At 49.3% G+C, this 22,389-nt stretch overlaps 2 protein-coding genes across 3 annotated transcripts in view; both read right to left on the reverse strand.

Annotated features, from left to right (window-relative positions):
* The window catches only part of EXOSC6 (exosome component 6), a 1,585-nt gene extending 1,380 nt beyond the window's left edge, over positions 1–205 (reverse strand). Inside the window, exon 1 of the mRNA XM_040254142.1 lies at positions 2–205. Within this exon, the coding sequence (XP_040110076.1) occupies positions 2–166 (165 nt within the window). The 5' untranslated portion in view covers positions 167–205. The remainder of the gene's footprint in view (position 1) is intronic.
* Positions 206–1,400: 1,195 nt separating this feature from the next.
* On the reverse strand, positions 1,401–22,119 carry AARS1 (alanyl-tRNA synthetase 1). 2 transcript variants are annotated; one of them, XM_040253529.1, is made up of 22 exons: positions 22,029–22,083; positions 19,860–19,989; positions 19,060–19,224; positions 16,501–16,689; positions 16,113–16,258; positions 14,996–15,187; positions 14,485–14,629; positions 13,981–14,126; positions 13,271–13,379; positions 12,966–13,116; positions 12,011–12,135; positions 11,455–11,599; positions 8,673–8,851; positions 7,913–8,026; positions 6,386–6,592; positions 5,731–5,915; positions 4,539–4,647; positions 3,795–3,908; positions 3,125–3,244; positions 2,922–3,008; positions 2,421–2,534; positions 1,408–1,950 (listed from the first exon to the last, which is right to left on the reverse strand). In XM_040253529.1, the coding sequence occupies exons 3-22, from the start codon at positions 19,201–19,203 to the stop codon at positions 1,765–1,767; spliced, it is 2,907 nt and encodes a 968-aa protein (XP_040109463.1). In that variant the 5' UTR covers positions 19,204–19,224; positions 19,860–19,989; positions 22,029–22,083; the 3' UTR covers positions 1,408–1,764. The 2 variants fall into 2 exon arrangements, with proteins under 2 accessions (XP_040109462.1, XP_040109463.1); XM_040253528.1 differs by lacking the exon at positions 19,860–19,989 and having other exon boundaries at positions 1,401–1,950; positions 22,029–22,119.
* Positions 22,120–22,389: the final 270 nt, after the last annotated feature.

Raw genomic sequence — 22,389 nt, forward strand, 5'->3', positions numbered from 1 at the left:
CCAGGTAGGCCGAGCCCTTGGCCTGGCTCAGCAGCCCGGCGCGCGCGTACACCGGCCGCAGCCGTGCCGGGTCGCGAGGGGCCGGCGCCTCGCCCTCGTCGGCCGCGTACAGCTGCGGCGGCTGCGACTCCTCGGGCCCGCGGATGCGGCGGTGATCCCCGGGCATGGCGGCGCTGCTGCCGGCCGGCTCCGCGGGTCAGCCGGGCCCCGTGCGCCGGCGCTTCCGCCCGCCTGCCCGGCCGCGCGAGGGTGCGCGGGCGAGCGGCTGGCGCCACACCGCCCCCTGCCGCCCCGGAGGGGGACGGTGCGCTTCGCGGAGCCCCGGGCCACCGCGAGGACGGCCAGAGCTGGGGTGCATGGGTGGATCAGACGGGCCTGCACAAGTGGGATCTAGACCGGCCCCGCTGACCTCTAGCCTTCGCGCCAGCGCAAGCCCAGGGCGTGGGTCTTCTTCTTCTCACTTGTGAAGCTGTAATCGGTCCTACACTAGTGACACAACCGTATACATGTTTCCCCACCGCCTTGTCCGAGAGGTCCCTTTGGCTGTGCCCTGGCTGGCACAACTTGTGGAGTGCGTTTGGAACTCTCTCCCGCAGTGCGGACTGTGTGAGCTCTTTGTATCCCTCACACTCCTCACCTGGCTTGCCTTTTTGCAGCCAGGGCCTCAGCACCCTTCCTGTTTCTCCTCTTCTTCACCCCTAGGCCTTGACTGGTGGTCTCTGCATCTTCTCTCAGCACAAACCTGCTTTTCTGCTCCCTCCAAGTCAGCAGGGCTGAGAATGATTCAGGGCCAGCCTGCTGTACCCAGGGGACTTGAAGTCAGCCAGAGAGGGCACAACTAAGTACTACACGTTACAGCTCCCAAACCCAGCTGTCTTCAGGCTGGGGTAGATGGACAGAACCAGGTCAGAGTCTCCATCTTCACCCTCCAAGTTAGGTCCTGAAACCTGGAATGACCTGGCAGTCAAGGGTGTGGGAGGAGGCGACTGACGTTCCCTAAAAACCTCCTATACCAAGGAACGTCTCTGACCTCACATCCAACCTGTACATCAGGAGAGGAAAAGACATAGGAGACTTATCAATGAGAATGTTCTCCTGTAAAAAGCACCAAAAAACGAAGACTCTCTCTGCTGCCAGCAACCCCAGGGACCATCTTCCACTGAATAATTAATTCCTCTATCACCCTATTCTGTGAGCCATCCCCATAGATGTTTTGACCCAAATCCAGGCACCATTATTCTCAAAGTTCAGGAGTCTGGGGCTGGACTCAGCAAGGACCGCAACCAGAAACCAGGTGGAACCACAGCCACTAGTCTACAGACACCCAGGGAAGCACAAGTTATCACAGGGGGGAGGGTGAGAAGGGAGGAGGAATAAAAAAATCACGTGGCAGTATCGTATCAAGTATTGCACATGGTCTTTTTATTCTCTGCAGCAAAAAATGATTCCTCCCTTGAGGCCCATAGCACTGAGTCTGCAAAGAACTCTCTACAGACACAAGTGTGATGATGAAAAAGCAATCCTGGGGTAGTAGTTCTAGACGGATGGCACGGATGTGCTCAGGGAAGAAATGTAACATGGGCGTTGAGTCACAGGCTGGCTCTCAGGTGAAGTTCCGGTTACTGCTGGGTTAGGACAGACGGGACTGTTTAAAGGTCTCAAGATTCAAACGTCTTTGTGGTGGAAGGAGAGCTCCTGGCTGGATGGGTGTGCCTGGGTCGGGGAGCGGGGGGAGATGCCTCCTGGCAGACCTGCCCTTCTCTCTCAGTTCTTTACGTCTCCCAGGCGCAGCTGGGCAAAGGAGGTGGCCAGCTGCAGCGCCTCCTGCAGGCAGCCCACGTTCTTGCCCGTGGCCTGAGCAGACACGTCTTTGCCACCGCCTTTGCCATCCATCAGGCCTGACACCTGCTGCACCCACTCGCTGGCCTTCAGGCCCCGGTTGGCTGCATTCTAGAAGACAGGAAGGCGGAGTGGGAGTCAGGACGGAGAATGGGATTAAGGCAGACAAGGAGAGGGCTGGAGCCAGACACCCAACCCTGCCCCGAGGGATGCCGCCTGGGCTGAGATCATACAGCTGGTACCACAGCCAGGGCGATGCATACAGAGTAGCAAAGCCAGCACGGTTAAACGTATGCACCAGGGGGGAGGGCCTGAGACTGAGGGGTACTAGGGAGGTGACAGGTGGGCAACAGAACGGCATCTCCAGCAGGCTGCACACGCACACGCACGCACGCACGCATACACACACACACACACACACACACACACGAGTCTTGGCAAACAACAAAGAAAAATCACACACACACACACACGTCTTGGCAAACAACGAAGAACAATCAGGCTCCCTGAGAAGAGCTATGGATGGACATCACCTCCCACAAGCACAGGGCTGCCTGAGCAAGACTGCAGGGCGTTCTGACCTGGGGGACTTGACACAAGCACGTGATCCTGCCGGCCTCGTTATCCACTGTGAAGAGCATGGCGGACGTCTGGGGGGAATGCATCTTAAAGAGCTTCAAGGCTTCGTTCAGAGCCTGTGGGGAGAACCTGGCATCAGGCCGTGGCGCTGGGAAAGGGGGCCACACTCTCCTCAAGTGCAGCATGTTTGCAGGACTCAGTTCTCGGGGTGCCCCACCCCTCCCTCTTCTAAGAGCAGGTGCTGGTCCTGGAGCCTGGATGAGGGCCCAGCACAGGGCCTTGCCCACCCGGGCTCAGGCTGGCCATCCACCTCCAGGAGCCTAGCTCTCCCAGCACTGGCTCCCGCCGTGGCTCAGTCCAACTCAGTCCCGGAGGGTGGGTCCTCAAGCAGCTCCTCGGCTCAGAGCCACAGGGCACACACCAGCCCCCAGAGGGTTGAGGGGAGCCCGCAGGGAGGAGAGCAGCAGAGGGCAAAGGGAAGCGCGGGGCCCTGCCCAGCTTGCCTTGGCTGAGGCACCGCTCTCCACCTCCAGGATGACCAGGGGCTGGTTGGGGCTGCTGTCGATGAGCTGCTTCGTCTTCTCCAACACCTGCACAGAAGGAAGTCCAGAGAGAGGCCTCAGGTCAGAGGCCCAGACCCCCAGACTGCAGCCTGCACAGCCTCTGCTGGGTGAATCCTCCTCCCACCCGCACTGCCGAGACCCACCCGCTTCTGCACGTCGGCTTTGCTAGCCCGGTCTAGGTCATCCATGACCTTCTTCAGGGACTTGAGATTCTCCCGGAATTCATCCTTCTGCCACTGAGGGACGATGGCAGTGGCCAGGGCCTGGAACCAGAACAGGAATACCACTGGGGTCTGGACTATCAGGAGCTAGGATGGGAGCCCAGCCCAGCCCACCCTTCTGGCTTTGAGCACCAAAGTCCCCCAACCAGTGTCCAGAAGGAGAAAGTGAAAATGTTAGTTGCTCAGTTGTGTCTGACTCTTCGCGACCCCATGGACTGTAGCCCACCAGGCTCCTCTGTCCACGGGATTCTCCAGGCAAGAATACTGGAGTGGGTGGCCATGCCCTTCTCCAGACGATCTTCCCCACCCAGGGATTGAACCCAGGTCTCAGAGAATACAAAATCATAAAATGCTCGTAAAGTGACTTGAAACCAGGAGACCTGTAGAAAGTGGGCACCCACAGGACCTCTCCCAAAGCCCTCAACTCCAGTGCCCACTAGTGCTTGGAAGGGGCTCTCCTGCCATCAGCAACAGGGGCAGCAGCCAGGTTCCAGGGTCCACAGAGCCCCTCTGCCAGGCTGCCAGACATCAGCAGTCAGTCCCAATGCCCACGGCCCTGAGAACCACGACCTGTGGAGGGAGGCCGCCCTACCTCCCCAAGGTCCGCGATCTCTCTCTGCACGTCCTTGTTCGGCGCAGTCTGGGCCTTCACTTTGGCCTCCATAACACAGAGAGATTTCTTCAAGCTCTCCGCTTTCCTGAGGGCCTGCGAGGAGGACAACCAGAGTTGTAAACTCTGGGTCAGGGAACCTTGAACTTCACAATTCTGCCGGTAAACTGTGGCAGGCTCTGACACAACACGCCCCCAGAACATCAGACCTTTCTATTCCTTCAGGGAGCAGGTGTCTGCAGCCTCATGCCCCAGAAGGGAGCACCCTCCTCACACACCTGGCCAGTGGATCTGGGGCTCACGGGTTACCAAGAACTCAGGCATCAGCCCTTTGCACCCATGAAATGACCACTCCTCAGCCCTCAGCATGTGTCAGGCGTGAGCTCCAGTCCCCATGCCCAGAGCAACTGCCCCCCTACTCCAAGCGTCTCAAGCTAGGTACATGCCCCCAGGGAGAGGCAGCGAACTGTCGGGGGCACGGGGAACGCGGCAAAACACGGCCTCCCTCCTGGACATGAACGCGTGACAGCAGAGCTTACCTGCATTTCAACAGATTAAAAGACAGCTAGGAAGTCTCACGGAATGGTGGCTTTCTCCTCCCAGTCACGAGAAACTGGAGGATGTTTGGAGGGCGTGCTGGACCTCCGAGTCTGACCACAGCGGCCGTGTGACCAGCTGCCCTGTGGATTCACAGCTTGGGCCCACAGACCAGCCTCATCCACTCACCTTCTGGGCTTCAGCCCCTGTAACAGCAACTATCCTCCGGATGCCCTTGGCAATAGCTTCTTCACTCACGATCACGAACACTCCTGCGTGACTTGAATTCTGCAGGTGTCTGCATGGCAGAAAGCAAAGCTCATGGTCCTCCCCGCACCTGGGAGCCCTCAGCTGGGAGCAAGAGCCCTAGGAGGTGGCGGCTCCTGGGGAAGCTTCCTCGGGGAACAGGGGAAAAAGCCCTTCATGTTTAGTCCGGGTACAGCTCTGGCCAGGAAGGGGAAGGCAGTCAGAGGAGGCCTGGCTGGAGCTGACACCGAGCAAGGAGCCACTTCTCTGAGCCTCAGTTTTCTCATAGATTAGGTGCAGAAAATTCTCCCTCACAGGACAGTTATCTTCTGTCCCTTCTGAGAGTGTTGGTGGATTACCTTTAAAATATTACCACAACCCCTTCAAAAACCGCACTGCTCAGAGAACCTTACCTCAAATGCTCATTTACTGTGTCATCCACAAGGACCCTGACCCCAACCCCCACCTGCCATCTACCTGCCAGAGACTCACAGGAGGCCCTGGATGGGTCCACTGTGGCCTTAGGAATGTTCTTTTCCCCATGATTCCTTTGGAAGCAGGAACTTCCCAGGCCACCAGACTGTTCCAGAAAGACCTCAAGGGATACGGAGATCTTCAAGCTGGCAGAAATAAGTGACGGCCCACAGCCAAACTGAGTCAGGTCTGCTGTGTGGCCTAACACAGGGGCTCTGAGACAATGGGGTGATTAGATTAATTCCCCAGATGCGCCTTCAGCTGACAAAGGGAACTATATGAGGCCCTGGGGATGGAAAGAAGCCAAGACCAGGTCAGACACACCACGGCCCTGCTGAATCATGAATTCGCAGGCTTCTCTTGTCATCTGTCCAGGGAACCAGAGCAAACAGTCGTGAGGTAAGGGTTAAGGTGACATTTTCACTTTCTCCTCCTAAGAAGAGCGTTTCCCCACACACTCAGTAAAGTCAATGTCAGACACCGAGGGGTGTGATGGGCGCACAAAAACGCTGGCTTCTGGGAGAGCTGCTTGGCACCTGCATTTCTGAGGACTCTTCTTCAACCTCAGACAAACGAGAGCTGATCTAGCCCATTACCCACACCCTCCGAGGGAACCCAAATTAGTAAGAGGCAGGTCCACCACTGGCCCCGAGGTACTCACGTTCCCCCACAGAACTCAACAGAAGTGAGCGAGCCAGCAGGACCGGAGGGGTCATCCAGCAGCTCAGACACTGGGACCCCAATGGAGACGACTCGCACAGGGTCAGGGTAGGTCTCATCAAACACAGCCCGCAGGCCCTGGATGGCTTTAGCTGCTGCCAGAGAACAATCCTCAGTATAGACTGGCTGCCAAGGAAAAAGGACAGGAAAAACAGCTGGAAAATGATCTTCTCTGAGGGTATAGTAGGAAGCAGGGAGACTGCGGTCTTACAGGCAGAGCTCTGGTTTCTGATCCTGGCTGTGCTGACCATGTCCCAGAATAAAGCCCCATATGTAAAGTCAAGGAGCTCAAAATAGGAATTTCCAACTATTTCGTTAAACCATGCACCAAATCTGAAATGGATATGCTGCTATACATAAACCAGACATAACCAGAAGGGCTCTGGTTGTCCTGAGGAGGAGGTGGAGCAGAGACCCCTCATTGAACACTAGCACTGCCCCCTACCCACTGCAGCTGAGAACCACTGTGATAAGCACGTGTGTTCACAGGACAGAATATGGTTCAATAGAGGGCGAGCACTTCGGCGGCAGCGGCTCTGTAAATGGTGCAGGAAGGAGAGAAGCTCGTGACTCAGTTCATGTGTAATCCAACCTACCTTGGCTGCCTCAATCATCTCATTTGCAATCTCCTCAGCCCTCTTGATCTGCTGGGTGGACATGGCTCCCTTGGCGGTGAAGTCAAAGCGAAGGCGGTCAGGCGCAACTAGGGAGCCTCTCTGGTCAGCCTCCCCCAGCACAGAGCGCAGGGCGAAGTTCAGGATGTGAGTGGCCGTGTGGTTGCTCATGACAGGCCTTCGTCGGGGCTGCGCGGGGCAGAGCAGGCTGGTGGAGAGGTCGGTGGTGGACTGCTGCTCGGTCCCCAACACCCACTCTCCCCTTCTTCCCAAGTCCTAAAGGCTTTAGCTGGACATATGGCTGTGCAGAAGAAAGCCTACAGCGTCCCTCACAGCTAACTGTGGCCAGGAGAGTCAATTCCAGTCAGTGAGAAGGGACACATTCCCCCTCAAGGGAAGGAACACAACCCCGCCCCGCCTCCCACCATCTACAACAGGAGGTGGCAAGTCACGGCCTGTGGGCCAGATCCACCCTGTGGTCCGTTTCTATAGCTAGGTTTACCAGAACACAGCCCACGTGTGTGTCTACATACTGTCTACAGTGCTGTTGTGCCACAACAGCAGTTGTGATGGAGACTGTATGGTTCAGAAAACCAAAAATATTTACTCTCTGGCACTTTACAAGAACTTCCCAGGTGGCTCAGAAGGGAAGAATCCACCTGCCAGTGCAGGAGATGCAGGGAACCCATGGGTTCGATCCCTGGGTTGGGAAATCCCTGGAGGAGGAAATGGCACCCCACTCCAGTATTCTTGCCTGGAAAATCTCCGTGGACAGAGGAGTCTGGCGAGCTACAGTCTGTGGGGCATGGGGTCGCAAAAAATCAGACATGACTGAGCAACTGAACATGCACGCGTGCATGCAGGCAATTCACCAAAAAAGCTCACCAACCCCTGGTCTAGAGAATGGGTCTGGCAGCAACCTTTTTGGAACATGAAATCAAGAGCAACACCCAGAAATGGTGGAAGAACAACAAATAAAGAAGAGCAAGGCCCTCTGACTTTGTGAGGAGGGTCTCTGCATCAGTGTGGACTTTCAGGTGAAAAGCACGTTTCCACTTTGTTTTATGCTACTATTATTTTGGAACTCTGGCACATGCACTAGAAACTGTTTCTTAATATGGGATCCTCAGCTCCTGAAGTATCTGAGGTAAAGCTGGAGAAAGGCAACCCATGAAAACGAAGCTACAGGATCTCAACTGCAATCACCGTGGTCTTACTTGGGACGTTAAGATTTAAATTTCAGTTATAGCCCTCATAAAATTTACTCCTGTACCTTACTTGTAATTACCTATTTATAATTTCACTTAGAAGGGATAATGATGGACCAATTTAAAGCCAGAGGAAGAGGTGAATTCTTTTCACAACGTATCAAATCACCATGACGTACACTTTAAATATCTTATAATTCTACATGCCAGTTATGCCTCCAAAAAGCTGACTTCTTTTGTAAAAGGGGGAGGGAGAGGATCAGTCATCCTATCCAGTGCTGACCAGCATAAAGCAACTCACCTCATCGATAAACAGCCGGACCTGGTCCCCCACTTTCAGGCTGCCGTAGAGTGTTCCTATGTGCAGCACGTACCCTCCTCGGACCTGAGTGTTCTTCACTGTGAACTCAGTTTTCTAAGAGTCAAGGAGGAGACTGATAAACAACTAACTAAATAAATCCAAGTGTGTGTGTGTGTTCACACGTATGGGTATGTATACATGCAAATGCAGATAAACATATATATGAATTCTCTCTTTGCATGTAACATACATAACATTAATAAAGATATATATGTATGCATATACATTAATATATACGCAAGCCACCATACACCCGTTATATTACATACACACAGCACTTTAAATATGTAATAGATGCATATGTGTACGCACTCCATTGGGGAGCATCTTAGAGAATTAAAACCAGGGTAAGGAGCCTCAAATCCACGCGTCTCGGAACTCATCCAAAACCAGAGCCTGCAGTGGCCGAGCAACAGGCTGCATCCTGGATGAGGATCCTGTCCCGTTGCCCCCCTCCCTCGTCAGAGCTGGCTCTCCTTATTTCTGAGGGAAGCCTGGAGGACCTGAGGATCACGAAGCAGCCTGGCTGCAAGGACCCTGCTGTGAGGGGCGCTGACGGTGATGAAGCCACTCAGCGCAAACAGCAGCGCCCATGGCTTCAGAAACGTTGGCCGTGGGACAGCCCAGAGAGTGGCTGTCGGGGTGCAGGCCGTGGTCGGCCGCCCGCCCCCCAGCTAGCAAGGAGGAACTGCTGGCTCACGTCTTCGCTGCTGTCGTCGACCTTCACCAGGTACCCTTCGTCATAGATCTGCCCTCCCTGCTCGGCGTAGAAACAGGTCTTGTCCAGCACCACTCCACACTCCTGGCCCGTGGACACTTCTTCCACGAACATCTTGTCCCGGCGCAGAGCCATCACTGTAGCCACCGCACTCTCAAACACTGTGCACAAGGGGAAAAACACAGAAGATGATTTCACTCTCACATTCAGCTGGATTGTGCTGGATTCTATTTCTCAAACTCTCCTGAGGTCCTAACTGCCTACTGTTCTGTTGGAAGCCAGTCTATTAGACTCCACAAAAGGGCTTAACATGCTGGTCTACTGGAGAGCACAATACTCAGTTCAGTTCAGTTCAGTTCAGTCGCTCAGTCGTGTCCGACTCTTTGCGACCCCATGAAGTGCAGCACACCAGGCCTCCCTGTCCACCACCAACTCCCAGAGTTCACTCAGACTCACATCCATCGAGTCAGTGATGCCATCCAGCCATCTCATCCTCTGTCGTCCCCTTCTCCTCCTGCCCCCAATCCCTCCCAGCATCGGAGTCTTTTTCAATGAGTCAACTCTTCGCACGAGGTGGCCAAAGTACTGGAGTTTCAGCTTTAGCATCATTCCTTCCAAACAAATCCCAGGGCTGATCTTCAGAACGGACTGGTTGGATCTCCTTATAGCCCAAGGGACTCTCAAGAGTCTTCTCCAACACCACAGTTCAAAAGCATCAATTCTTCGGCGCTCAGCTTTCTTCACAGTCCAACTCTCACATTCATACTGGAAAAACCATAGCCTGGACCAGACGGACCTTTGTTGGCAAAGTAATGTCTCTGCTTTTCAATATGCTACCTAGGTTGGTCATAACTTTTCTTCCAAGGAGTAAGTGTCTTTTAATTTCATGGCTGCAGTCACCATCTGCAGTGATTTGGAGCCCCCAAAAATAAAGTCTGACACTGTTTCAACTGTTTCCCCATGTATTTCCCATGAAGTGATGGGACCAGATGCCATATTTGTTTTCTGAATGTTGAGCTTTAAGACAACTTTTTCGCTCTCCTCTTTCACGTTCATCAAGAGGCTTTTTAGCTCCTCTTCACTTTCTGCCATAAGGGTGGTGTCATCTGCATATCTGAGGCTATTGATATTTCTCGTGGCAATCTTGATTCCAGCTTGTGCTTCTTCCAGCCCAGCGTTTCTCATGATGTACTCCGCATAGAAGTTAAATAAGCAGGGTGACAATATACAACCTTGACGTACTCCTTTTCCTATTTGGAACCAGTCTGTTGTTCCATGTCCAGTTCTAACTGTTGCTTCCTGACCTGCATATAGGTTTCTCAAGAGGCAGGTCAGGTAGTCTGGTATTCCCAGCTCTTGAAGAATTTTCCACAGTTTCTTGTGATCCACACAGTCAAAGGCTTTGGCATAGTCAATAAAGCAGAAATAGATGTTTTTCTGGAATTCTCTTGCTTTTTCGATGATCCAGCAGATGTTGGCAATTTGATCTCTGGTTCCTCTGCCTTTTTTAAAACCAGCTTGAACATCTGGAAGTTCACGGTTCACGTATTGCTGAATCCTGGCTTGGAGAATTTTGAGCATTACTTTACTAGTGTGTGAGATGAGTGCAATTGTGCGGTAGTTTGAGCATTCTTTGGCATTGCCTTTCTTTGGGACTGGATGAAAACTGACCTTTTCCAGTCCTGTGGCCACTGCTGAGTTTTCCAAATTTGCTGGCATATTGAGTGCAACACTTTGCCAGCATCATCTTTCAGGATTTGAAATAGCTCAACTGGAATTCCATCACCTCCACTAGCTTTGTTCGTAGTGATGCTTTCTAAGGACCACTTGACTTCATATTCCAGGATGTCTGGCTCTAGGTGAGTGATCACACCATCGTGATTATCTTGGTTTTGAAGATCTTTTTTGTACACAATACTCAGGGGTGACCAACTGACCTGGTTTGCTTGGGACCAAGGGATTTCCCACGATGTGAGGAAACATGGGGACAATTCTGGGAAAATGGGAGCTACTGAACAGAAAGCTGATAAGCAGCTTTTGAACTTGATAAGCAGGAATTTAACAGTAGTAATAAATTCCCTTCCCAAGGTCAATTCATAAAGAATATATTCGTTTTTTGGGCTTCCTTGGATAGATTTAGGAATCCCTGCTGGAGTGAAAAAAGAAAAAAATTGGACTTCCCTGGTACTCCAGTGGTTATGACTCCACACTTCCAATGCAGGGGGCCCGGGTTCAATCCCTGGTCAAGGAACCAGATTCCCATGCCACAACTAAGAATTCATATGCTGCAGGTAAAGACTGCAACTAAAGACTCGAAGTGCTGCAACTAAGACTCAACACTGACATATGAACAAATATTTTTTTTAAAAAAAAGAAAAAGAAAGCAAAAACATGTAGTGCCTATGTATTTGAACAGTCTTAACTTCAGAACACTACTGTTCTGATGCAAAATTCAACAGCCATTATGAATTTTATCAGTCAGTATCATTTTCCTTGTTTCCTAACAAGATGTTATTAATATAATTAGTGAAAACTGGGTATAAGGTACAAGAGATCTCAAGTTAAATTTATTTTTTTACAACATCCTGTGAATCTATAATTATTCCAAAGTAAAAGAGACAGAAAGTTAATCACGAAGGGCCTGAGTATAAAATTACCCAACACAACCACAGAGCGCTACAGGTGAAGCTACCATGGATATTTTGGGTTCCCAATCTTGAGACGCATTGCTCGAAAACCACCCCAGATGAGCAAATGAACATACCGTAGGTCCCACTGGAGTCTGAATGGTAACTGTACTTCGGGGAATCATCCGTTGCCTCCAGACCCTTTTCCCGGAGCTCTTCAATTGCATAAATGTCCAGCATAATGAGGTCCTCTCCACCAGCTCCCTTGCCCTGTGATTTCAGCTGCCAGCAAGAGAAATAAGCACAAATTACCTTAATGTCAGAGAAAAAGAACTCTGAAGGACTCGCAATTGCTAAACCATGCCCCACGTAAAGCTCTGAAACAGAGTTTTTCTGATCTCAGCACCATGACATTTGGAGCCGGAAACTCTTGCTCTGGGAGGCTGTCCACTGAAGGAGGCTGAGCAGCATGCCCGGCCTCGACCCACTACATGGCAGCAGCACTTGCCCCCCAAGCTGAGAAACCCAAGAAATGTCTTTAGACATTACTGCCAAACCGCCCCCACTTGAGACTCACTGGTCTTGGGAAAAAACAGAAATTTCAAAAACTTTAATGGGAGGAAACTCGTGCTTTGCAGCCAAGTCCTGCCTTGCTTGGTGCCGAGTTTCCTGCTCACACCATAAACACTTTACCTGGGCCAGTTTCCTCTCCTCGTCAAAGCCATCCATGTCCACCACCAGCCCCTTCTCTTCAGCAATCAGTGCAGTGAGATCCACAGGGAACCCGTAGGTGTCATAGAGGAGCCAAGCGGTATCCCCTGCACAGCACCAAGGACGCAAGCAAGAGTGACAGGGACGAGGGAGGAGGTTCAGGGGGATACATGTATGCTTACGGCTGATGCACGGCAGAGAACAACATGGTACTATAGAACAACTGTCCTCCCGTTAAAAATAAACAAATTCTACAAGATTGAAAAATGACAGAAACAGCCTCCCTCTCTTCCACTGCAAGCCCTTCCCAGGAGGAAGCTGGCAATGACAGGAGGAATTAAAGAGCCATGCAACTCAGTTTTGGTTCTGTATCAGAAAATCCATCAAATCTTTTGCAATCAACCTGGGAGAAGCACAAAGGGTCCCTGGAAAAGCTCCGTTTCCTGATCTGAACCCAAGTGTGTTCAGTTTGTGGGAAATACACCAGGCTTTCACCCTGTGCATTATACTTCCATAAAGAGTAAAAACTTTTGGAACTCACTTTCCTGTCAGGTAAAAAATAACCTTGTAAAACATTATATACTATTTGTTCCCATTTTTACTTGTGAGCACACACATCCCTATATACATCTGTATGCAAATTGAGAAAAGTCCTGACTGGTTAGTTATATGCAAAATTCCAAAGAATTGTGACTTCTGAAAAATGAGTCAAAGAGGATTTTCACTTTTTACCTCTATACTGTTTGAATACTTTGCCACAATAATATATTACTTTAAAAATCTTATTATTAAACCCCATTTCACACCAAAGCGGTCTAACCAGGTTATGCTCAGCCTTTGGAGACACAAGAGTCTACAGTCAAGTTTGTGAGAAAGGGCTTGCCTCTTCCAGGAAGATGAACCAGCCTGATGAAGAAAGGAACAAACCACTTCTTACCAGGAATAGTTTTGCTGTCTCCCAGGCTCTGAATTTTCCGGTCCAGGATACGACGCCCTCTGCTGAGCGTCTTGAGAAACTGCACTTCTTCTTCATTAATAATGTCCTTCACCATATCTGGGTCCTTCTTCAGCTCAGGAAATGCATCTCCCTGGCAAACGGGAAACACAGGTTTGAGGCCAATAAAGACAAGGATTATACCATGACTCTTCTAAAAATTCTCATTAACAGTTTGACATCACCCACCCTACCCCAATTAATGTATGCACTTTAGTACAGAAGAGGTAAGCAGGAAATACACCTACCAGAGACTGGACAACAACGTCTACTAACGTAGCAAAGAAACCCCTGCTGGCGTTGAGTTTCTCATGAGAGTATCGAACAGCCCGGCGGAGAATCCGTCTCAACACATACCTGTAAGAGGCAGAACCCAAGACCCTGCTAGATAGCATTCCCAGTCAAGCATTTTGTAGAGGGCCTTTGGAATTCTACCAAAAGGCCTACTCTTTGAGAGACTCTCCTAAGGCTTTTTTTCTATTGCATTCCCCCAAGGTCGTGAACATTAATTCCAGCATAAAACTCATGTTTTGTGGATGTTACTATATATCCACAAATATACATCAAGGGTAACCTTATCTTCCAGCCTTGTTCTGCTGAACCAGAGATGGAGGCAGGAAGTATGGACCAAATGGCTGACTTGATGCCCACAACACCAGGTCCTGCCTGTCAATAATTAAGATGCCTCGTGTTAATTAGTATCTACCCTGCCCCTGTCAGTATCTTATCAGGCAACCTTAAATACAATCCTTATCATCTTGTACTTGGCAGTAAAGATTTAATATAGTGAACTCTGCTCAGTGAGCTGGAACTCCCTCTATTCCTAAAAAAGGAAAAAAAAAGAATCCCTCCAACTACCTAGACGACAGATAATGCAATAATGAAGTGTGGCTTTAAGTTCCACCGAGCCAAAAACTCAGCGTCAGTCCTAACACTGTGCCACGTGTAACGCACTCACCCTCGCCCCGTATTGTCAGGTCGGCCGCCATCGGACAGGGCCACAGTGATGGTCCGAGCGTGGTCAGCCAGCACTCGGTAGGCCATGTCAATCCCGTCAGCGTCCTCCGCACCCACTTTCCCAGTGTATGGCCGAGCACCTGTGCCCTGCAGATAAAAACCAGGAGGCGGCTCACTGGGAAGTGGCCCTTCTGGTGCTGCCTTACCCTAGAAGGTTCCAGAGGACTTGGGGGCGGGGGGTGGATAAGAACAAAGGGTGAGCATCTCGCCAGATCCTGTAATCCCAAGAAAGGTGACAGGGGCAAAAGTGAAGAGCCTCTAACCAGGCCCCCGCACTCAATAAATCACAATGCCTCGTGCTTCTTCAGAACACTGTGTTATTAACAATAAAGCTGGCAGACGGTCACAGGTGCCCTCACCTGGCAAAGCACACAATTGTTTTATTTTTGACAGAACTAACAGCCAGCCTGGAAACCTCCACAGAAGTCTGCAATAGGACCGGTACCTTCTGGATGGCTTCAAAATAAGGGACGAAAAGGTCAGTGTCATAGTTGGACATCTTATTCTGCAGCACGGACACCAGTCGCTCCAGGCCCATCCCTGTGTCAATGCTTTTCTTGGGAAGAGGTTTCAGAATGCCATCGGTTTCCCTGCAAGATCCAGAAAGAAGAAGTTGAAACACGGACTCCAGCTGCCACCTCTCCCTGCTGGGTAAAACTCACTTAGCTGTCTGTAGGCTGTGACTGCCACTGGCTTCTGCCTATTTTGGTGGGAAGAAGGGAGTGCAGAGGAAAAGGGAAGAAATAATCTGGGATCCATTACAGAGTGAGGCAAGCTTCAAGGAAATGAACTTTAGAACAGCAGTTCAAGTTATAGCAAATTATGCCTTTAGCACTGGCCCACTGGCCCCAAAGATGGGATGAGAAGACAACCATGCGCTCTGAGTTCCTCTTGCTCTACGCAGCTTGAGGAAAGCTGCTGCTCTTAACAGGAACAGTTCAGGACCCCGAGGTGACCTGTTATACTGGATGAACACAAGGTTCCAGATCTCCAGCACGTTGGGGTCATCCTGGTTGACGAGGTGCGCTGCATCCCGACCACCAATGCGGTCATAGTGGATCTCACTGCAGGGACCACATGGGCCCGTGTCACCCATCTCCCAGAAGTTATCCTTCATGTTGCCGGGGAGGATTCTGCTGTCATCCAGCCTGCACAGAGCGGGAAGAAAGGCCCAGTTACAGCCAGCGACAGGATTCTGCACAGACTTGCATCCCTGAGAAAAGGAGATCTTTATGCATTTCCAGAAAAAGAGCTCACTCTTTGGTGATTACTAATGCCAAGCCTGCATCAAATCCTGCTAAAGAAGCACAATGTGATTCAAGAGTCACTACAACAGAATATAAAATACACATGTTATGATCACAACTAAATGAAAATATGCAAATATCTAGATAAAGCTGAGAAAGAAAAACATAAAAGTGAAAATGTTTATGCTGAATATGCATAGAATTAAACAAATTTCTTTGCAAATGTTCCTTCATTTTCATAAATGAGGACAATTATGAGTGTTTTTAAAAAAGCTGCATATCATTTAAAGTCACCTCCCTATGCCTCTTCATGTTGGCTTTCAACAACAGAATGATCAAGTAAACCTACTAAGAAAACAGTGGATGCAGCAAAAGATAATTACTCCCAAGCAGCTCCACCTCCCAATTCACATCCTAAAATAGGAAATGGCTGCTGCTGCTGCTAAGTCACTTCAGTCGTGTCCAACTCTGTGTTCTGTGTGACCCATAGACGGCAGCCCACCAGGCTCCCCCGTCCCTGGGATTGTCCAGGCAAGAACACTGGAGTGGGGTGCCATTTCCTTCTCCAATGCATGAAAGTGAAAAGTGAAAGTGAAGTCGCTCAGTCGTGTCCAACTCTTCGCAACCCCATGGACTGCAGCCTACTAGGCTCCTCTGTCCATGGGATTTTCCAGGCAAGAGTACTGGAGTGGGGTGCCATCGCCTTCTCCGTAGGAAATGGCAATGCACTCCAAGTCCTAAGACCCCACTCTGGCACTGAGAGTAGGAATCATTTTATTTTTTCATACTCATACTCATACTCTCAACATGCAGGCTGCATTCTTACCCCAAGTGTTGCCAGATCTGTTTGCACTCCAGGTCTGGTTCTAAGCCAGCTACTTCGTCCCCACCGAAGTAAGTAACGTAGAGTCTTTCAACTGAAATGCCAAACTCTTGGGTAAGAAGTTCTAGAGCCATCTTACATGCCAGTTCCTACAACAAGATCAAAAAGATGTGGAATGTGACCAAACCAAAATCTATTTAGTATGAATAGAAGAGGGCCAAAGCAGTGTCTTCACCATAAAGAGTCAAATTCAGGATCAATTTATACAAGAAATCCAAATGTAAACTGAAATCATCAAATTACAGGCACTGCTTTCAGGAAGTCTTAGAATTAAGAAATGTCCTTCACTTCTGAATCTCAAAATGCCAACAGATCTCCTCTTTGAACTTACCTTGAAGTAATCTCCAAAGGACCAGGAACCCAGCATCTCAAAGAAGGTGTGATGATAGACATCCTTGCCTACGTCGTCCAGGTCATTGTGTTTGCCGCCAGCCCGGATGCATTTCTGAGTGTTGGCAGCTCTGCTCAGCTTTGCCATAGGGTGAGATGGGTCAATAGTATTCAGAAAGATGGGTTTGAACTAAAAAAGAAAAGGAACATTTCAACTTTTAAAGAGTTGCAGATATATCAAGTGGTTGGATGCTGGCAGGAAGAGACCACACGTTAAACTGTCCATTTCCAGAGATGATCAGCCTGCAAAACCGAAACTTACCAGAGGCAGGTGGCCCTGTGGGCTGCAGCAGCGCCCCCCTGGCCCTAGTTCTCTAACGATTCCCATCAATGCCAGTAACACCAATTGGGAGACAGAAAGCCCTGCCAGATCTAGGATAACGGTCAAGGTTGATGCAGTGAAACCAGTGCTTCCTCTTAAGTCTCTGACAGTCAAGTCATACCATCTTTCTAGAAGAATTTGTTCCAAACCTGATATGGTGGCCTGGTAGTAAAGGTGATAAGGAAAAAAAATTTTTGAGACCTTTTAAAGGAGTAGAATCAGCACAACTAGGTCATACTAGCTCCATAATCACACCTGGCTGATGTGTGATTAGCTACAGAATTACCATCATTGCAGAAAGTTCTACTGGATAGTCCTGCACTAGCCCACAAACTCCTTAAAGGAAAAACTATCTTACTTAGCTCTGTATAACCAGCACCTGGATTGAACAAGCAGATGCCTAACAAATACTAACTCAAAATGTACAAACAATCAAGCAAAAAAAAAAAAGGTATTTCTGATTAAGAGGCAGTAGAACAGGTAAGGGGCTTCCATGGTGGCTCAGTGGTAAAGAATCTGCCTGCTAATGCAGAAGACCCAGGTTCAATCCCTGGAGAAGGAAATGGCAACCCCCTCCAGTATGCTTTCCTGGTAAATCCCACTGACAGAGGAGCCTGGCAGGCTACAGTCTATGGGATCTCAAAGAGTTGGAGATGACTTAGCAACTAAACAACAGAGCACATAAGTTAAACAAATGACTCTGTCTGAGTTCAAATCCATGCTCCAGCATTTACCAGTCTCACGAGCTTAGGCAGTTTTACCCGAGCCTTCAGTGCCTCAGTGGGATGGTACGGAGTGAGCATCGAATGTGTTAGTGTATGTAAGACACAGAAGAGTGCCTGGTGTATCGGAGGCGCTACATGCAGTCTACTAGTTACGGTTCTTCAGGGAATGTTTATCAGCCTTGGACTTTGTGGTCCTTCTGCCAAGTACAGTCAGTTCACGTGGGAGAAGACAAAGCCTAGGTATGCCTAAGTAGAACAGAACTGTTTCAGTGTTCCAGAAAACCCACCACCTTGAAAGAATCCACCTAAAATTAGCACCCTCAATTCCAGGTGTATGCATGGGATTCACACACATAATGGAAAACACTTTTTTTATAATTTCATAGTTCACATTACACAAGGTGGAAAATGTTTCCATTGCTGCCACTTTTCAAAGCCAGAGAAGAGACCTGGGACAAAAGAAAATGTCAGCTTATCCCAGAGAGGGTCATCCTAATGGCTGGTGGGCCCATCGAGCTAAGTGGGGCACCCAGAGAACCTCCAAAGGAAAGCCCTGAGGGCACCATCTAACCTGAAGCCACTTCCAACTAATTAAACAGTTTTTCATGTCACAGACATATTGAAACACCTTTATCAACTTGTGATGCTCCCACTATTTCAAGAGAAAACTCTTGTCTCCTAAAATAAAACTTTCAAGTATCTTTTATAGATCAATTGCCCCACTAAGTTTCTTTAGCAGTAGATCCAAATTGACACTGGTGGCAGTAGCTTCAAGAAAAAATTAAAAATCAATAAAACAGTACATGGCCTAGAATGGGAATGAAAGCAAAGCCTTAAAGGAATTCTGAAGAACTGACTTATTTTATACAGAAAAATACAAGGACAATGAGAAGATGAAGGAGAACCACAACACCTGAGTTAACAAGTCTCTTCAGGGCTCAGCAAGATTAACCCAGACTCTGATTCTAATAAAATACAGCTTTTTCCTTAGGAAGGAGAAAAAAAACAAAACAGCAAAACATTACAGACTAGATGCAGGCTGTATTTTCCTTGAGAGACATACAAGGTTAATCCATGAGTATCAGGGTCTCTCATCATAATTAAAAATGACAATAGTTAATGTTCAAGTACCTACTTCAAATACTGTGCTAAACCTTTTTTTTTTGGCCTCACCCGAGCCCCTTATAGCGGAAATGTGGAGTCTAAACCACTGGACCACCAGGTAGGTAAGTCCCTGTGGTAAACACTTTTAATGTATTACTTTATTGACTCCTCATTGCATCCTAAAGACAGGCACTATTATTATTTCTCTTTTCACACACAAAGAAATGGATGTTCAACAACATAAGGACTACGCAGAAAGTGACAGAACTGGGATTCTGTAGGACTTCAGGGTTGCTTTGCTGCCTCCTACGTGGACAAAAAGGCAAGGGGAAGGGGGAAACAACCTTACCTGGTTCATGCCTGCGTTGGCAAAGAGCAAAGTGGGATCGTCCAAAGGGATGGTGGCAGATGAGTGAACATAGGTGTGTTCATTTCTCTTGAAGAAATCTATAAAACGCTGCCGGATTTCACCTGCTGTTAGGGTTGAGTCCATCTTGAAAATAACACTAGGGAACTAACCAAAGGAAAAAATGAAAGAAATGAGGGGAAGTGAAACTAAGAGATAAGTAAGCATTACACAAGACTCCTAGCTTCTCAGGCCAAGTCAAAGCAGGACATGGGTAAGCTGTGTGATCCTAAAACCTCTATGTCGTAATGTCCAAGGGTAAAATTATCATCGAAGCAAAACGTGCTGCACTAGCAGACAACTGCACATGCTCTTCCTTCTAGGGCCAACCTCAAGTTCAACACACCGACACATTAAATGGAATAGGAGGTGGTTTCTTCAGGCATTTATTCACTGCAAAAATGTATGGAGCACTCACTGTGCCAAGCCCTAGGTCAGGAATTAGGAAATGAGAATAAAACCTCATAGTCTAGCAGCAAAGTCCACTGGGGATAGGGGAGGCTCAGGAGAAGACCTGGGTTCCAGTCCAAGCTCCAAGTCTTTAAGGGAGCTACTTTACTTCACCATCAAGAGGCCTGTACGCGACAGGACCCTTCCAGCTCTATCTTCACCCACATGTCTAGAACTGTGCCAAGTTTCACTATCCCCAAAGCCAGAGCCTCCAGGTTTGGCCTGACCATCTTGGGGAGGCTGTTGCCAGCAACAACGGACCTGGAGATGGGCTTATCTGTAAGAGAGACTACCTGCAAGTGGCAGGAATACACCTGCCTCAACTCAGTTCCAGAAGCCAACGGGTAAACTGCTGTCCTCCCAGCTGTTAGACTGCTGGGAGTGAGGACGCTGCAGCTGCAGTAAGGAGGCAGAGCTCAGAATCTGTGAAAGAGAAAGGGACTCAGAAGAGAGGGAAATCAGGAACTAAAACAGATTTACAGTTTCCAATCTCTTTCATATATATTACATGGCTTCTCTGACAGGCAGGTGAGAGAAGTGGCATGGGGCTGTACTGCCATATAGCTCTGGCTGTCTGGAAAAATAAGGAACCATCTCATTCACAATATCATCTAAAATGTCTCTAACCTTAGACCTAGCTCCAACCTTTAAAGTCACTTTGTCCTACACTTGTTTCCCTTCTTATAAAACAGTAGTACCTATCCTGCCTACACCTGGAGTGTGTGGTTCAAAACGCCTCCTGTATTTGGAAGCAACTGGTAAACTGGAACAAACTGGATACTATTACTTTACATCCCTTACCTCGAAGGTTTCTTCCTTCTTAGGAGGAAGATACAAGAAAGATGTATACAGCAAACATGATGAGATTGTGACTTAGATTTTATGTCTAATCACAATTTCAATTGATTTATTCACAACTCAATCAACCCATTATTCAAACAAAAAGGCCTTTGAGTCAAAGAACTGACTAAAATTTCCATAGCTGAGGACTTTCTGTTGATGCCAAGGAGTCAAGGCTACAGTTCCTAGAAACTCTGTCACACCACATTCCTCCTCGACCCTCCTCAACATGGCTCAATGCATCTTAATAATGGTGGCAACAATGAACGCAGGGTGCTAACTCCGACAGAGCAACAGCATCATAGCTGTTGCACAATGTGCCTTGCTCCTCCTCTAAATGTGCCACTGAGAAAAACGAACAGTTCCATTCCAAACGACATATGGATTTTCCATCTCTGCTTATTCTTTCAACATACTGAATCCATACTATATGCTGGGAACCAAGATGAATGAGTCTACACCCTTAATGGGGAGATAGTCATACCCAGAAGTAACTGCAGTATGATATAAAAGGAGCCAATACATTAATGTAAAGCCCTATGGAGGCTGGGACTATTAAAGGCTGTATCATCACAACTCATTCACTTATTCAATATAAATATACAGGAAAGTTACACTGGATACAGAGGAGACCAGATTCCATACCCCAGCAAGAGCTGCAGCCTCTGGGTTTAAGGTACCACCCACTGGACCTTTCTAATATGCTCTTCATTTACCAAGTAAGCTGATTACCCTATTCCCCTCTTTGCTTTTTCCTAATTTCTCATTGTTGGTATCTCAGCTTCAAAGAGATTTAAGGAAGGCCTCTCCTTCTTGATCAGATTTTCCCTGTTTTAGTTTCAGAGTCCCAGGTGCCTTCGGCCATAATTTCCACATGCATTTGAGGGCTTGATGTCCATCTCCCCAAGAGGCTGCAAGTTCCAGCCCAGTGGGAATCATGAATGGAGTTTTGCTCTTCACTACGGGAATGTTCTCAGCATCCAGTACAGTGGTTGCTAAGTATTTCATGCTATAAGGAATCCTTTAAGAGCGAATTGCGGATGAACTTAAAGCACAGCGGAAACAGACTGACAGAAAGTAATCGCTGAATGTGACGGGGCATGGCAAGTGCCTCCAGAAGGGCCTGGACTAGAATCAGTTACTTAGCTACCATCAAGAACTAGGGGGCGGGCGCGGACAACCGAGGGAACGGCTCACACAGCCTGATCCTACCCAGCCTGATCCTACCCGTCCTGACCACGCTACCAGGCAACCCCGCCCGACCCTAGCGGATTAAATCCAGGGCATATAAAACCTCCGCCTGGGGTCGGTAGTCGGCGACCACGATGATCCCTCCAGGGTCTCGGTCCTCAGCAAGGCCACCCAAGGCCAAAGTCACCCCAGCGTTCCAGGGGTCTGACAAAAAGCCACTTCCCGGCGGCAGGGTCGCCCAGCGGCCGCCTCAGCCTCGGTTCCGGCCCGGGCCCCGGTACCAGAGGCCTCACAGGACCTGGCCCAGGGACCAGACGCCGGGCCCAGCCGCTGTCTCGGCGCGGCAGAACTCTCTCAGTCCAGTCTGCTTCTCCCGGGGTCGCAGTTCCTGACTTCTCCCTCAGAGCCCACTGCCCGGGACCCTCGGTTACCTGTTCCCACAGACGCGCAGTAGCACGAGCCTCAAGCCGCGGCAGGCTGCAGCACGCACCGCCCCGTCCAACCAGAGAGCGCAGGGGAAAGTGCCTCGCCGCGCCTTGCCTTCCCGAGACGTTATTGGTCAAGCCACATGCCAGTCAACTGGAGTACGTATCAGCTTCTTAGTTGGTTCCTGGGAAGGCGGCTCTACTTCTGGCTGACGCAATGGCAGGGAAAGAAGGGATTGGGGCCCATCACGTGACGAGTAAGGTTGCGGACGCCTGGAAACCGACATTTCAGTATCCGTGAGATTTAAGTCGTGGGCTTCCCTGGTGCCTCAGACGGTCAAGAATCAGCCTGCGGTGCGGGAGACCT

The sequence above is a fragment of the Oryx dammah genome, unplaced genomic scaffold (genome assembly GCF_014754425.2).
Source record: "Oryx dammah isolate SB20612 unplaced genomic scaffold, SCBI_Odam_1.1 HiC_scaffold_13, whole genome shotgun sequence".
Taxonomy (NCBI): domain Eukaryota; kingdom Metazoa; phylum Chordata; class Mammalia; order Artiodactyla; family Bovidae; genus Oryx; species Oryx dammah.